Source organism: Anser brachyrhynchus (genome assembly GCF_964034855.1).
Source record: "Anser brachyrhynchus genome assembly, chromosome: Z".
NCBI classification, from domain to species: domain Eukaryota; kingdom Metazoa; phylum Chordata; class Aves; order Anseriformes; family Anatidae; genus Anser; species Anser brachyrhynchus.
Window position 1 is genome coordinate 16,372,410 of NC_137697.1, and position 17,466 is coordinate 16,389,875.

General features: G+C 35.9%; 1 protein-coding gene across 1 annotated transcript in view; it reads left to right on the forward strand.

Annotated features, from left to right (window-relative positions):
• Positions 1-17,466, forward strand: part of NDUFAF2 (NADH:ubiquinone oxidoreductase complex assembly factor 2) — a 60,073-nt gene that overhangs the window by 25,099 nt on the left and 17,508 nt on the right. Inside the window, exon 2 of the mRNA XM_080574109.1 lies at positions 14,658-14,747. Coding sequence (XP_080430235.1) covers positions 14,658-14,747 — 90 coding nt within the window. The remainder of the gene's footprint in view (positions 1-14,657; positions 14,748-17,466) is intronic.

Sequence of the window (17,466 nt, forward strand, 5' to 3'; positions counted from 1 at the left end):
TATTTGGTACTAAAGACAAAAGTAGGTAAAGATGTAACTGTACAACTTACTATGAGAAGGGTTGTTTTTTTTTGTTTGTTTTATTAGTTGTTCTAAACTGTCTCCAAACTGTATTCAGTCTTTACATCTTGCATGACAAGTCTCCTTTGAACATGCTGAAAAAAAGAGTTATGCTTTCCTAAACAGTTATGAGATTTCCCTTGTTTCATTGCAGGGTTGTGCTTCAGTATGATGAGACATAGGTCATGTGTCGTCATGGTATCAGTACAGTTCCTTCATACTGAGGTCTTTAAGAATGAAAGAGTGTGGCATCATAATTTAAAAACATAGGGATCATGTATCCTAGCTACTCAAATCAGAAAGGAGTATGTTAGAATTCTAATGAGATTAATTCAGTAACTTTGCAGTAATGAGAGTCTCTATGAACATCATTATTACTGAAAGTTTACGTTTTAGAGAATGAATTGGGAAAATGTAAATAAAGTATATTTTTAGTTTTACTTTTTTAAATTAAAGTACAGCTTAGGAACCTACAAGTGTTTGAAGTACCTGGAAATGAAGTTGTTTGATAGTGGAGTTTATAAGTATCAACAAGAAAGCTTGTTTTTTGTTTGTTTTATTTTTTTTTGTTGTGTTTGCTTGTTTGTTTTTTGTTTTCTGTTCCGGTGATCATAAACTAAAGTTTGCCATCCAAAGGCAATCTTGCATTTTCTTTCACTGGCATAAGCATAAACGTTTTCACATAGAAACCTCTACATATACTTATTAGCTACAGTAGTTGTAATCAGTGCTTTCGCCTTTAATAACAGCAAAATACTCTAAAATCAACAGGCACACAATTGAGTATTTAGGTACTTGATTAGGTACTTACATACTGAGAGAGTACATAGTCCTCTGTATTTCCTGGTTAGCCTAAAGTTTCTTTACTGAATCTTGAACTATGGAAGTGGAAGAACTGATCAGTGGGGAATGGATGTTACTTTATTTATTTATCTATTTCTAACTTGCCAGGTAACCACAGAAACTCCCAAATTTGAACAGAAAAATACAGTTCTTGGGTTGACACAAGCTGAAAAAGTTTTTTGGATTTCAGCTAATCCTTAGTCCCTGTTCCACTCCTTTCTTTTCATGCTCAAAATACTTTTTTAAAGAAAATGAGACATTGCTGCAGTACCTTGGTTGTGTGATTTTTTTAATTGTTTTTTTCCTTCTTAAACACCTACAGCACTCTGAGCTGACCAAAAGCAGCTAAAATGTTTGTTTGTTTTTCCTGAATTAGCACAATTGCAAAATACATTAACTAATAGATGTACACAGGCCAGCTTAAAGAGACAAACTTTAAGTGTCAAACTAGTGAATCAGAAACACATTTAGAAAGTTGTTTCTAAACTTGCATGCACTCTCTTTTAGATATGTTATTTTAAGCATCTCTTTTTCAACTCTCATACATTTTATGTATAAGTTAGGATGCAAGAATAAAACTGGGAAGTTTTCTGGCCTGTTAAGTGTCTACACAGCTTTTTAGGGATTCTGAGGGTCAAGCTATTATAATAATTAATATAAACTGCAAAGGATTGGGTATATCCTCTGTTTATTAGAACAGAGATAACAGTTTTGAATTTGTCTGTCCATGTCATGGTATTATATATACTGTCTTTAAGCCCTTTTCAGTAATAATTGTTTTCTTACAGTATATGATTTGCTTAATGTGCAAGGTTCAGTTAGTTTACCTGAGTAAAAATTTAAACTTTCAAGTTGGAAATAAGTGATGGTAACGTACTTGTATTTGAACTCATTGCTGCAACGTTTGTTCTACATAACATTGGTAGTTTGAAGCATGGAAAATTTTGTGATAGCATTTTGAGCTATTAGTTCAATGTACGTTGTTTTCAAACAAACTTCAATATTTTATATATAACATGAATAAAATGTGCAAAAGATGGTTGCAAGATCTCACTCTTCAGCTGTTAATACAGTGGCTGTATTCTCAGGCGGCAATGCTCCTGTGAGTACACCTGGATTTGGTGGAGTAATGTCATTTTTCATGTCAGTATGTACCTTTTCACAGCCTTCTAGGCTGCTTTACCAAGAGCTGATGGGGAAAGGCAGTCAGTGTTGTCACTTTACCTGGTTGCATTGATCCTGACTGTCTCATCTCACAAGGCACTTCATTGCCATGTGGATTATTTTATAAAAGTACAAAACTTCCTGTTAGACTCAACTGCATGATAAAAGTGTTTTCTTTCAGGGCAACCCTGGCAGACTTTACCATTATCTGCTTTTATTTCAGTCTTTGTTAGATATTTCATTTGCTTTAAGATGTATAGTTTTCCTCTTGACTCCAGTAGGCTACACTTAGCAGATATTTCTGCACACCATTTGCTTGCTGAGGGTCATGCTGCATTCACTTCTCTAATTAGAAATTGCTTCCTCATCTCACAAAAAGAAGCAATCCCCTGGCTGGCATTGTGTGAGGACCACCCTGTGTTTAGGCCCTGTTCTCTAATTTCCAGCACTCCCCTTTTTTCCCAAAGCCTCAGGTTTTCACAGCAGTAAATATTTCTTGTTTTCTCCCCAAAGTCGTAATATAACTCATGAAGAATCTTACATGACCTGCTGGATGAGGTAACCTTACTTCACCTGAGAGAGTTTATTCAAACAGAGTTCAGCATGTCTCAAGTTGACAGTGGCATTTGCAGAGAGGGTTTGTAGTTCAGTCAGATTGTACTCAGACTGTTCAAACAGATTTCAGACTGTACCACCAACTTCAGAGTCACATTGGCACATTTAGATGGGGCCCACCTCCACCTTTTGTGCCTCAAATATTAGGCGCTCTGTTCACATCTAGCTGAGATGCAGACTTTGAAGGAGTTGTCTAATTACTTCGCAGGTGAGAACAAGCAGCTGAAGTACTGTAGGAGTTTATTATTTATTTATTATTATTTATTGTTGTGTTATGTTGATGTATCTGCATCCCCTTTCTTTTGGTCTGAGTCTGTATTTGTGAGACTTCTGTTCGTAAAAGGACTAGGTCCTTTATATATACCTTCTCTTGTGTTCTCAACTGTTCTGTCTTGGAGTACATGAATAGTGCAAGCACAGCTGCAAAGCATAATTTTGTAACATACATGATAGAATAAGTAGCATATAAATTGTAGGACAAAGTCATTTTTAGTGCTATGTAAAAGAAATGCCTGTAGGATAGGCATATATCTGATATGGATAATATATCTCAAAGGACAAGTTACTCTGTTGGCTGACATTCCTTCAGAAGTTGTGCTCATGTGGACTCCCCTATACTCTGCAATGAAAAACAAAATGAAGTGGAATACAAGTGTTCTCTAATCCTTCAAGTACTATGCACAGTATTAGTTGTAATTGTGTTCAGACCTTGTATGCGACTGAATTTGCTTTGCAAATCTCAAACCAGTAATCCTTTTGTAAAATTTATTAAAACTTGCTTAAAAAACAAAACAAAACACAGCAGCAATCGCATTAGCTCCTTGACAGTGTTATGTGCAGCTAGCTGTAATAATTCCATTTATTTTGGAAAAAAAAAAAGGCAAATGAGAATTTGTAAATGACTTATAATTGAAATATAATTAATCATCCAAACCAGACTGTAACACTGCTGTGTTGGGTCATATTGCTTAATTGATGTTCTCCACAGCTGTAACTTTCTTTTCATTTCATTTCATTTACAATTCATACCCTTCCTGTCATTTGCCCATTTCTCTTCCCTGCATGACTGCCTTTTTGTTTATCTTCCTGCGTTATGTTTTTATTTATAGAGTACAAGTTATTGTACACTTTCTGTCTGCTTGCTAAATTCCCCTTATACATGCTAAATTCCCATTTTAAGCCATTCTTCATACATTTACAGAAAATATTCAGTACTTTATTCCTGGATTTATTCACGTTTTGACAGTAATTGGTAAAAAAACGATTTCTTGAATCTGATAGACCAAAGCAAAACTAAAGAACAGTTGGGAGAAATCTTCTGCATGCCAAAACACTGAACATTGATCAGCTATTCAAGGAAGTAGGATCATTTAGACTTTTGTTGCAAAAACAATTGTGATGTTGCATATCTTTAGTACGTTTATTATAGATTCATTTACAAAACAGAAGTTCTTTTTAAAGATGTCATACGAAGTTGTTGGGCTTTGTGCTGCTTTAATGAGGTACAATGTGCAAGGCTTTTAATGAGCAAGAAATGGGGGCCAGGTTTTGGTATGTCATGCTGGGGGACTAGAGTGACAACGGGCATTCAGCAGAGAGCTTTTAAATCTCATTGTCCAGTGCAGGAACTTGCCTCTCAGTCAAACTGCAATAAGGTGTTGTTACAGCAGCTGCTGTTGTTAACAGCAGGCTTTCAAAACATAAGGTTTGCTTACACATGTATCAAAGCCATGCACTCTGATCCCTAGTGCAATTACAGGTTCATCTTTTTCAGATTGTTAGATTTGTCATTCCTGAAAAGAAAACATAAAACACAGGATGCTTTTTTCATATATTGACATAGAAGTAGGTGAATACAACTTGACTGCTCAGCAGCTTATAATTGTTCATAGCATTGTAACTTTATTAGCATAAACTGTTTAATGTTAGAGAGAAAAACACAGTTCTAGCATCTCCTCTGAGCAGTTTGCATGTCCTACAATGACAAAAAGTAATAAAAAAAGCTGAAAACAAGATGGTAGATTGGGTACAGAGAAGAGAGATGAGAATGAGAATGTCTGAATTCATTTTGTCCTTATAAACAGAAAACAGGATGAATCTATGCAGTTCAAACAGAGGACGGTTATCACATATTTACATAAGACCTGAAGTGAGCATCAAAGCAGACTTCTTTCCTAAAGAGCTTTCAGGCTGATGTCACAAGTGAAGTTTCAGTATTTCTTACTTATATTTGTAAGGAAAGGCAAGGCAAGATTTGTTGCTAAGTCTGTATAACACCTGAATACATAGTACCAAAGGATAAATTATATTCAAGGCCAAGAAGGACACCAGTACCACATCTGATGCAGAAGCTCATGGAGCTGAAGGAAAGGCTCTCTTCTGGCTCTTCCGTAGCTTACATTTATTAGTCATGCTTTCAAATAGAATAGAACAGTTCACTTGGAAGGGACCTTCAGAGATCATCTAGTTCAACTGGCTAACCTCTTCTAAGAGGTCAAAATTAAAACTGTGTTAATGTGGGCCTTATCCAAATACCCCTTGAACACTGACAGGCACATCAACCACCTCACTAGGAAGCCTGTTCCAGTATTTGACCACCCTCACTGTAAAGGCATTTTTCCTCAGGTGGTCCAGTCTGAACCTCCCCTGGTGCTGCTTTCAGCCGTTCCCTTGCATACTGGCATTGGTGACTTGGGGGCAGAGACCAGCACTTCCCTGTCCACGTCCCCTCCTCAGGAAGTTGCAGAGAGCAATGAGGCCACTTCTGAGCCTCCTCTTTTCCAGACTGGGAAACAGAAATGTCCTCAGGGTCTCCTCACAGTACAGGCCCTGTTACCAGCTCTGTTGCCCTTCTCTGGACACTTACCTCCCATTGCTTTTACTGTAAATAATACTACTAAAACGAGAATGTCTGTATAATGATAAGAGGAGTATCTGGAGTAAAAGCTTCAGAAAAAGTGTAGTTTTGCATTATAATCTCCTAAACTATGGTTACCTAAAGTACAGATTTACTGTTGAAACCTCTGCCATGTATCGTGCTCTGCCTGCATAGTGGTTTATCAGCTAAAGAGTTATGAAGTGATCATTTCTTGCTGAGAACTAGGCCATGTTCAGAACCTAGCCAGTCTTACAGTCATTCATAACAACAGAACAGGCTTCCTAGATTTTGCTGGACAATTTTTTCAGCCTACCTCTTAATTTTTTTATTATTTTGTATAATTTTTTAATAATGTTGTATTATATCATAAAAGTATTTTTGTATTTTGTAAAGTGTTAAATGAAATAATAGTTTATTTTTAATATATAAAAAATGGAATACCTAATTTATCAATGATTAATGGTTGTGGTGATCTTTTTCTCCCTTTGCTTATCTTTGACCTCATTAACAGAAGTGTTGCATCTGTTAGTTTTTTTTTTGATACCAGTTCATAGCTTTTTAGCATTAGAGTCAGAGTTGTAATAGCAACTACCAGTTTGCCAGGGACCATGTGCATGCATAGAAACTGTGAAACTGTCCTTCTCATCATTAGCTGCTTGACAGATGTGAATAAAATTTTTGAGTTGTTTCTGGGTAAATTGTACTGTCCAAAGACTTTTGCTAGAGCAGATATTGGCAGCGTGTATAGCTCTTGACCATTATTTTAAGAATGAGACAGTCAGAATCATCATCATAATCATTTGTTTGATCTTTGTGGAAGTAAAGTATTTCTCAGTGTGTATGAGCCCTAGGCAAATCCCTGACTGCACACTGACTTCTAATCTTTCAGGGAAATAATGTGAAGTAGCTGCACCAAATGTTTAATGTTCTCACTTCATATTTTGCATTCCAGTTCCCTTCCTTCTGTCTTTATAATGCATTTTTAGATATTTTACTGGACCAGCTTCTTACTCCCAGTGCACCAGTGGAGTGTTACATACTGTTTAGATATTGTGGACTTTCTGAAGTCTGCACACGTTTGTCTGCTTACCCAAGTGTAACACTTACATTGCAGTGAAAATGCACCATTTGGGCCTTGTCTTTTTGTCTAGGGCTAAGGTTTTGTGTGGTATTTTTGTTGTTGTTTAGTTTAGTTTTGTATTTTTTCTCCTTTCTGTCTGTAAAGAAGATGCTGTAGAGCACCTGGATCCAGGGAATTCTGTGACTTCCTTGTTTTTTTTTTTGTTTTTTTTTTTTATTATATGAGTTTAGTTTTGCTGCTTAGAAGGAATTTGTGATACCTCGGAATGGATGTCTTCATTTGGTTTACAATCCCTTTATCCCTAAGTGCTCTGACAAAATACTCTGATTACCAGAGAGAGAGAGTTTGTATCTTTTTTACTGCTAATTAACTACCCTTTTATTAGAGTAGTGTTTGGTGTTTTTTTCCTGTTGTGTGTTTGGTTTTGTTTGCTTGTGTGTTTTTCTTCTTCTTTTTTTTTTTTTCCTTCAGTAGCACAGGCATCAAAGATAAAAAGCAGTATGGTTTCATCGTTGTCTATGACATAGATTTTTAAGGTATTGATATAGTATATGTAGTGCTACCTGTATCCTCAAGAACAGTGATGGCATCTGCATCCTCAAGAACAATGTGACAGAAACAATTACTTATAAAATTTAAGAGTCAGAGTTCTGGACAAATAGGCAGGGACTATGTACTAACGATTAACAAATTCAAATTCAGCCCAGCAGCCAAAATCTGTAGAAGTACTTAAATCAAACAATCCATGCCACACCAGATCCAATAAACTAATTCCTCAGATGAGTAGATGTCCTCAGAATATAAGGAACTGGGTAAATAAGCTTTGCTGCTTAACAACGTGCAGTATAGCCTCTTTATCAAAAGGCAGTAGGTGACCAGCACTGTGAAGTTGGGGTATGTCTGGACTGCAGTCCAGAAGTGACTGTAAAGCGTGCTAATTTAGGCAAAATTTTTTGTTTGTACTTAACAGTTTAGAGATGTTTAAACACAGCTGCCATAATCCTCATGGAAATTGTTAAACTTTTGGCAATTAGAACACTCACACAGAAATACAGTTTGTAGGGTAAAGAAGAGACCAGCTTGAAAGAGAAAGGAATGCATGTATACACTAGCATTTTGAATTTCTTAATTCTGCAGGTGTTAATATAAAGTGACTTTTGGGAGACTATTTCTATTAACTTTTGCTTAAAGTTTGAATCAAGAAACATTATGAAGATCACCTTACAGGACTCAGTTCTAAAAGGTGGCAAGCTGTTTCTGTAAGGGACTGACCTTATTAACAGTGACATGGTACTATGTTGTCTTGGTGAGTAAACTAAATGCAGAGAACAGTGTGTTAAGGAACACCTTTTGACTTGTGTCAGATCTGTGGTTATAGATCGCCTTAAGAAAATGGATAGTGAAGTAGTTATTAGCACTGCACATTGTCTAATTGTTGTCCTGTTGTTCAGTTGTTGATTGCATCACTATTAGAATACTTGTTCCATTACCAGTTCCAGAAATTACAGCGATATATCAATGAGCCTTACAACCCATGTATGTGCATATTTCTTTCTGTCAAAGACATTGCTTCCAGACAGATTTTTATATTGTTTGTCATCTTAGTTTTCTGTGTACTAAACAGATGTGTTCAGGGTAGAGTCCTAGACTAGGCAGGTAGTGGTCTTCAAAGAAAGCAGACTTACAGTTATGAGAGAGAGAACATATGTGGGCATTTAAAAAACAAACAAGCGAACAAAACCCCCATAAAGTCTGTTTTCTGCTATTTCTTTTTTGACTTGTTTTTCACATTTTAACTATAGCAAATATATACTTAAACTCAGAGATCTCTTTTTTCCATTCCCATCCCCCCAGCCCTACCTTTGGGATTTTGTAAGTATTTTTTTCAGATTTATTGATCTATTCTGTGTCTTTATTATCAACACTTTGGTTGCGTAACTTTCATTTGAACGTTGGTATTATCTGTATTACACATTTTAAGCTCCTGAAACTTTTAATTTGTTCTGAAAGACTAATTAGGCAATGGGTCATAGAAAAAATGTGTATATATATATATACATATATTGAGTATATCAATGACTGAATACATGCAAGGGAATTACTAAGCAAAAATGTAATTAGGGTGGGCTAATGACTGACACAAGCATAGCTCCTTTGATTTAAGAGGGGAAAAAGCAGTCTGCTGTTTGCGTCAAACTGGAAAGCTTTTATATGCATAAACATTTTTAACTGGTAGATGGAATCAAATTGCAGCCTGTACACTATAGGTGTTTGAAAGATGTTATGAAAGCAGATTGTCTTTTTAAAGAGTTGAGGGAAAAGCTTGTTCCCTATTAAGCAAAATAGGGACAGTAAGAAGAAAGAAACAGATAAGCTAAATACAGAGAAAAAGAGAAACAGAGAAGCTAATGCTGTCAAAATAATTCTGGTTAGTGGACGAAAGGTACAAATTGGTATTTGAAATTGGAATGAATCCCTGTAGACCTGGTTACCTGACAGTATTATTCATGTTGGGTAGAAAACGTTACAGTATTATTCATGTTACAGTATTAATCATGTTAAGATTGGGTTAAGTAGTGCAGGACCGAGTTTTGCCCGCTTGGAAGGCACTGTTCTATAAGGTACTATGTGAGAGGATAAGGCATTTAATTTTGTTATAATTGTACAAGACTCCAGCAAGAATGTTACTAAATAATTTTTCTATGTGCCAGCAAATAATTTTCTTGCACTCTCTTCTCAGAAATAAACAGTATGGCTCTTCTTTCAAAGAATAATGTGTGGTCGTTCTTCTTGATGTAGGTTTGTTTTTTTGTTTCCTTGCCAAGTACCTAAACATTGTGATGGATCAGTTATCAATTTGTGGACTGTTGGACAGTAAACCTTGTTTGCAAAAACTTCAATTTTCAGCATATGCTTATAAGAAGGGCAAAATCTCAATGATATCTAGAGTTGGGTTTGTTAAGTTAACATTTTGGATTAACATTTAGGACAGTCAGGCTAACTGCACTATAATGCTGTTGAAATAGTAGCGTTGGTCACATTTACAAGAGTGAGAACTTCTCTGGAGTACCAACAGTCCATCCTAGAAAAGCTTTTGAAGTTTATTTATATACATACCCTTTTCATTGAGAAACTGACAGTGGATTCTATCAAGATGTGAAAAGTCATCATCAATGGAAATTTCAACAGAGAAGTAAAGTCTATGTGCTGCCGTTACACTCATATCTGTTTCTGACAAAACATACAAGGCAGGGACATGTCTCTGGCAAAGTTAACGTTCCCTCATCTAAATTCAGCTTTAAAATTTGATGTCTTCCCTGGTGACTGCAAGTACATTGTGACAACTAAAACAAAAGCAAAAAGCTTTCTCTCCTGTAAGAGACCATAAGTCCTGTAAGTCTGATTTCATCTGTGTTAAACTACTTGGGCCATATTTTTTAAGGTATATTGACCAGAGGCTTCAGTAAATGCAGAGTATTTGTGCTAGTGTTAATTGCTGGGTCAGGTTTCTGGAAGATTGTCAAACTCAGAGAGAAGATGGGAGAAAATGATCAGAGCTCTGAATTTGCTGTGAATAGGTAGTTTCTGGTATGTAAGAGAAGTCACTTAAAACTAGCTTGGCTATCTTTAGCTTTTGTTGCAACATAAACCTACCCTTAATCTTTTTGTACGATGTCAAACACATTATTTGTGGGATATGAAGAATACTTAATGAATGTTATTGGAAAAAAATCTCCTAATTAAGTGAATTAAACATGGCAAACTGTTTCTGCCTTGTTGAATGTTAGTTGAAAGTGCCATAGAAAATCAGAGCAAGGTAGGAATAATAATTTTGGTACACAGCGTGGGATTGTTGGAGCTGCAGTTAATATAAACGAAGAAGTAATACTTTGGCAGCATGGTTATGATGCTGGCACTGTCAGCTGGCATTTCTTTTAGGAAAAAGGTACTGGCAAGCATGTACTGCCTATGAGCTTTTTCCTTGGACATTGTGTTCCCAAAAGCAGACGCAATTGTCCTGACTTCAAACCTTCAATAGAAATCTGAAGAAACCTATCTTCCTTCGCAATGAAAATAACACTTGCAGACAACTCTATAAATCCAAATTTATTGTTGAGAAATGCAAGATAAATAGCAAAATAAAAATAGCAAAAATTAAAATCACGATTTTGGCTCTGAGTGCCAGGTACTTCAAGCTTCTCAGAACTTGCTCATTCGACACGAGTTTAGTATTGGTTGGTCCTGTACCACTGTAAAACTGGAAGTCATTGATCCTTGTTCTCTTGAGGTTGATGGAAATAGGAACCATAGAATGAAGCAATCCATGGTCTCACTTGCTACTCTTAAAAGTTGAAATGAGTTTCTAATATAATTTTATAAAGCATAAAGTGACTTATAATTTTAGAAAGCATTAAATGACTTGAAGTCTATGAATTATTGGAGAAAATTCATAAATTGTGGTTAGAGATAGATGTGACATACAAATACTAATCTTCTTGTCTTCTGTTCCAGTCACTCTGCTAAAAATCTATGCCAAGGAGAGAGCTAAGCTTGTACAAATTAGTTTTCACCTTTAAAAGGGTTGTTTTCCTTTTCTTCACAACATTTTTTTTCTCCAATAGGGACGAGAATTTACTTAGTTTGAAGGTGATGGATCACTTACGCAGCTGGGAGAGAAATAATCTATTTTTTTGTCCTTCCTAGAGAAGTAATTTTCTGTTTTGTGGGAAGAAATCCTGACGGTTCAGTTGCTTTGCTAACTAGCAAAACGTGGAGTTTGTTGAGGTTTTACTGGGCATGAGATGAGAAACAGGGGACCCATTCAGTGAGCAACATAAGGTAGTGCTAGAAAAAAATTCAGAAACTTTTATTTTCACCAGGCAAAGTTTATGTTGCATTACTGATGATGACATAATGTACTGACAGTAAATGAGCTATGCAATGTCATCCCTTAGAAGTGTGTAGCACTTTTATAAATAGGTATGCTTTCAAATTGTTGGCTTGTTTCTTCAAAAAGTTTACAGCAATGCCGTGCAACTGAAATTCAGTCTGCTTAGTCTGTTTATCTTAAATTGAAGGCTGCATATTTGGTCTGAGTGTAGTTGATGGTTTTTTTTGTTTGTTTGTTTTTGTTTTTTCTTTATCATTACTTTTCTCTAAGCAATTAATGGTGTTTCTTCTATGGACTCTTATCATTCAAACAGTGCAAAATCAGGGGGCCAAAGGAGTCCTGGTCCTGAGTTCTCCTGAGTGTCTGAGATTTATTTGTTTTGCTTCGAAGTAGTGAATTGTTGCTTTAGTGTGGTAGCTCCATGCATGCACACATGTAAGCAAATGATCTCGTTTCCATCTGCTGAGTACAAAACATCCTGGTATTTTGCAGCTATGAGGAGCTCTTGCTTAGTTCAGGTATCAAAAATACCTAGGTCCTTGCTGGTAGTCCAGTTTCTTTTTTAACTGATAATGCATGCCATAGTTTGTCCTTGTTGTACATGTTAGGTGTACTTATCTGGAGTTTAGCAGAGAAAGCTTTTTCAAATAACAATTTTATAAACTGTGAAAATCTAGGGCTACTAGATATCTTTCAAATAATATATATATTGTTATAAGAAACTGATGTGGAAAGAATTTTCCTTCAATTACAGAAAAACACAAGCTTGGTATTATTCATTATTCAACTTCATTTTGCGTTTTGATATGGAGGGTTCTTCCTTTTTTTTTTTAGTACAGATGTGGTTTAGTGGCTGCAGTGAAAATTACTAGGATTTTTTGTTTCTAGGAGAGGGACCCTTCCCTAGAATACACTGAAGTATTAAAATATTAATTTCATAACATCTACACACGCCTACAGTTAACCATATTTTTGTCTGTAGAGAAGGCTGTAGAAATTTAGAAGGTAATCCATTAAGCCATTTGCTAACCTCTCATGTCAGCAGGCTGCATAATGCCTGTTAAACACTTTTGTTTTCAATCTTTAATAGAAATTAAAGTCATCACACTGACTTTTAGATAAACTGGGACAGAAAGGCTTAGAGGAAATAGGTGCAGTAAGAAAGTATGCAAATCCAACAAAACAAATCCAACAGTTGAAGTCAGTGTTCTAAGTGCATTACAAATGCAGAGAGATGTAAAAGCCACCAGTGCTACTATGCAATCATTCTTCAAAATAACATCTTTGAGAAATAATTTTTTGAGTTCAGCTCTCCAATGTGATTTGACTGTGGAATACAGGGAATGAATTTTTACATGTGTCTTACAAAAGCTTGCAGCACAATGCAAAGCATTGTATGTTAAAAGTAGATTATAAAAGTAGATTATACATTCTCAAATAAAATATATTCTTAACTAAAGATGTAACTTCAATCACCGTTTGAGGTAGCAGGTAGAAAAATACATTCCTTCTTTACTTTTGCTTATGTTAATTTACTCACAGTCGTCTTATACCTGCGTAGGACTGAAATAATGGACAGTTTTTAAAGTGATGCTGTGCTCACAGTAAAATGTAGTGACTATCCAACAATGGAGAACAGTGTTAATTCCAAGACTTCTATAGGATCTATAGATAGATCTTCAATTTTTCTGGGAATCTTCCCAATGGGGAGAAAATAAGTCTATCTTTATTTTGCTTAATATGTAAAGAAGAGGTTGTTAAAATGATTTATCCTCAGTATTGTTGAAAAGAAATTATTTTAAGCAAGTGTATGAAGTATAATATATTCAGTGTATACAAATTGTGTATTTATAAAACAAATAAATATAAAACATGTATCTTTTAACACTAATAAAAGAATCTAATTTTGGTGATGAAGGCACAAAACACTGTATTTTCTTTACCTGATGATGCATCTCTGAAACAGTAAAAATGTTAGATACAGAAGTCAGCAAAAGAGATAGTATAAGTTAAAGAAGGTACTTAGAAAAGGAATAGAAATATCTATACAAATTCTTATTATTTTGCTGTATTAAATACTTGATAATGAACAATAGTATGCACTTTAGCTATTAATCAGTGATGGGTTAATTGTAACTACTGACTTTTAGTATGAAAAATACATGTCTTATACAGTTACTTCTTTCATTGTTTCCTAACGATGTCAAATTTCTCCATAGCAGCCTCAGTGCTAGGAGAAAAAGCCTGGGAAATGTTACGTGTTTTTTTTGTCTGTAAAGAATGGGGAACTTTCACATATTTCCCAGTATCTGTTAATTTAAAAACATTGCAATGCTCTCTCACAAGTGAAAGCTTAGTGGTTAAAAACACTTTAAGTATTTTTTTTTCAATCTGAAATATACACCATATACTGCTGTATGCTATATCATCAGTCAAACATTCGTTTTTCCTTTTTGGGTATAGTAGAATCTGTGGGAAGGGTGTAGGTTGTGGTTCTCCACATTGGCTCATCTTATAATGTATCAAATGTTTACTATCAGAGATATGCCTAATGGTTTTCATTTTTTAATACAGAAAATACTCAGTTTTCAAGTGCATGTGAAAAGACTCGTGCACAGAACAGTTGCCACCAATAGGACTGATGTGGCCTGGCTGCTGGGCAGGGCTCACCAGTGAACCATCTGTGCTGGTTTTAGACTCTAGGGCAGTTTCAAGTTGCTGATTCCTCACCAGCAAAGGTGTGGAAAATGTCCAACTGAAGGAAAAAATGGGTGATGGAAAACTGATTGGAAACTTGCCTCAGAGAAACATCCTCAAAGGGAGGACTGAGGTGGGCATTTTGACTGGAAATACATTTGTCATTAGTGATCCAAGTGAACGGTAAAACATTGAAGCTTCTGTTAAAATTAATAAAATAGATAGCATTTCAGATAGGCTTCTGTGGGAGATGATAATTGTCTTCTCAGTATTTTAATCCTTCATTTTTATCCTGCAGCCATCGTTACGCTTGTGTAAGAAGAATTCTTTCAAAACAATAGCATAACCAGCAATTTAAATACTGTATATGTATATATATATATATACATATTTAACTGTCCCTTTTTTTTTTTTTTTTTTTGCTATAGGGCAGATTATACCAGAGAGAAGATTTGTAGAAGCAATAAATCGGCAACCTTATCAGTATGAGATGGGTGACTTTCCAACAGAATGGGAAGGTAAATCTTGAAAATTTTGGTTTTATTTCAATATAACTTTGCCATTGAATTTAGGTTCTGTATTTTTAATGAAATGCCTGACTATATGAATAGGTTGTCTCTTATCTTTCCTTTTGGGTAATGCAGACTTTTGTTTAACTGCTCAGTTATTACAAATTCTTATCATAACCCCTTTACAAATAGGATAAATGTTTAGGAAATCGGTACTTAATAAAAATGTAAATAAAGCCTGTGTAATCATGACTCTCTGCTGTTAAATGTGAACATACTTGTGCCCGAGGGGGGATCAGATAGAATAACCACAACTAAACGTATTAAACTTCTTAATTATGCCTTCACTGCAGTGGTAATTTGTATATCAGTTGAATTATTGGTGGCACAGTGATGTTTGTTGTTGCTTTTGTTTTCAGAATCGTATCTGGTTTTCTGCACTCTGGTTTCTTATACTCCTCTTTGCACAATCTATGAGAATTGGAGAGCCTGTAAATAATTAAGCATTTTTCCACCAGTAGTGGTGGAAATTTCTAGGTCCCAAAGTTTCAGACAAATTCAGGGAGGCTGGGGAAATTCCTCAAAATTAACTGAGCAGCCCCTGGAGAAAGAGAGAAAGGAGAGAGGGAATGTGAGTTGGTCCTTGAGGCTATAGGAGCTTGAGCCAAGAATGGGGTCAACTGAGCCAAATGGACTCTATAAGGTAAGCAAGGATCCTCTGAAACATGGGAGTTCCACAAAAAAAGCTAGCCTATGGGCTTTTTTTGTTGAATGCCATCTAAATTGTATAAACAGTTTTGTGGAAATTTAAAATAAATTTTAAAAGCCAAAACTAACTTCTGCTGTGTTTGTAGAGGCTCTTCAGAGAATTATCTTGTCTTTGCTACATATTGAGATTTGAACTAGTGATGTGGGATGCTCTGAAGTTTCGTTCATCGCTACTTCTTTTCTGCTTCCTGTAAAATGCAAAATTTTCTTAGTAAGAAATGGGAAAGAATGAAAAGAGTAGAGGGTTCTCGTAATGCTGTAGAATACAGTCAACTGAGTGGGAAAAGTTTAACACAAGGTTTTAAGACGTACCTCGCTGAAAGGCTCATTACAATTCTCTCCCTGTGTTTTTTCCTCTAAGAGGAAAGGAGAAATCTGATGTTTCCCAGGTGCAGAAGACCTGTGCTGAACTTTCACTCTGTTATCTTGTGTCCAGGCACTTGAAAAATTCCCAGTGCATTCTTCCTTTGGGTGTTCACTTGATGACTTGTGCTGTTGTGGACACTGATCATTCCAGCAAATAGTCTGAGGCTTTGCAGGAGGATTTCTAAAACAGTTGCTGTTTATCTCTGTAGTAGAAGATTAATATAAGATTAGAAGGCTGTATAATACTTCCTATTATTGTTTTTTCCTTATTGTTGGATTTTGGGGGAGGATTTTTAGTATTCTAAATCCTCTCTGCTGGGCACATGCTTTATACCTCCAGGGGTCTTCTCTCCAAATACTGCATATGCACTCCGACATTTGCAGCCTCTCTGCTTCAGTTTTGTCTGGCTCATCAATAGCATTTTCCTTTCCTAGCCTTCTCATTCTTTCCAGTTAAAGGACTGTACTAAAGTCTCCGCTCCTTTTTTCTAGAGAGCTGCAGAGCGCTTCTTTCACCTGAGCTGCCTTTGTGCTACCAGGGCTCAGCTTTTTCACTTCTGACTAATCCTTAGTGACTATCTGATGTAAAGCCACTTACCCGGGCGGCCTTTCCCCCTCCCCTTTCTCTACATCACAGTGTGATGTAACCTAAATGAATAAAAGTACTATCCCTGGAAATATTTAAGGGCAGGAGCTGCCTGAGGAAAACCTGCATGAAATTAGGGGCAAAGGGATTGCTTACAGAGTGGGAGCAGGCTGCAGTGAAATTTGGAGGGGGTCTAAGATAAATCTCATTGTATTTCTAAGACATACAGCCGGTACTGCTGGTAAACTAAGGGGCTAATTTTGGTACTGTGTTTATCAAGTTATAAACACGAAATAGGGTAAGTGAGACCAAGTAGGAAGCTATAAAGCAAGACAGTAAAGCAATCATCCAGATTACAGGCTCAATGTTGCAAGCTGCTTCTCAGACTTGGGAGAGGATGTTTGTGTGTTATTCCTGGGAGTTTACCAAATACAGGGCTGAGGGATCGCTCCCGAAGGGTTTGACTGGAATTTTCTCCTGAAGATACTAATTTTAAGTGCATAACAGGATTAAATTTCTTAAGTTATCAGACCTGTGAAATTTACAAGATGCTTGAATGTCCATTAAGGCTTTTGTAGAACTGAAACATGCTCAGTGATATAAAGATAATCCCTTGTGTTCTCCTTAGTGTTAACTATTTGTGTGCAGCATATAAAGTCAGTTTTTGTTTCAAAAATCCAAAAATGTTTCCTTTTATATTATAGTTTTGAATTTAGAAAGTAATTCCGGCACACAATACAAATAGTACATATTTTTGTTTAGATGAGGCCTCTTATATTTTAGTACAAGGTGAGAGTGCATACTTTTCTTTTCCCTAGGCAGCCAACATATAACCTTTCTGTGACATTAGTTCTGAATGTTCACCTACTGTAGAACATGTAAGTTACCTCCTCAGGATGTGTCAATAATGCTTCTGAGAGGAAATCAGTAATTTTACATATTTACAGAGATTCATGAGATTGCATGCGTCTTGCAGCATTTTATTGCTCATCTACTCCTAGTCCTCTT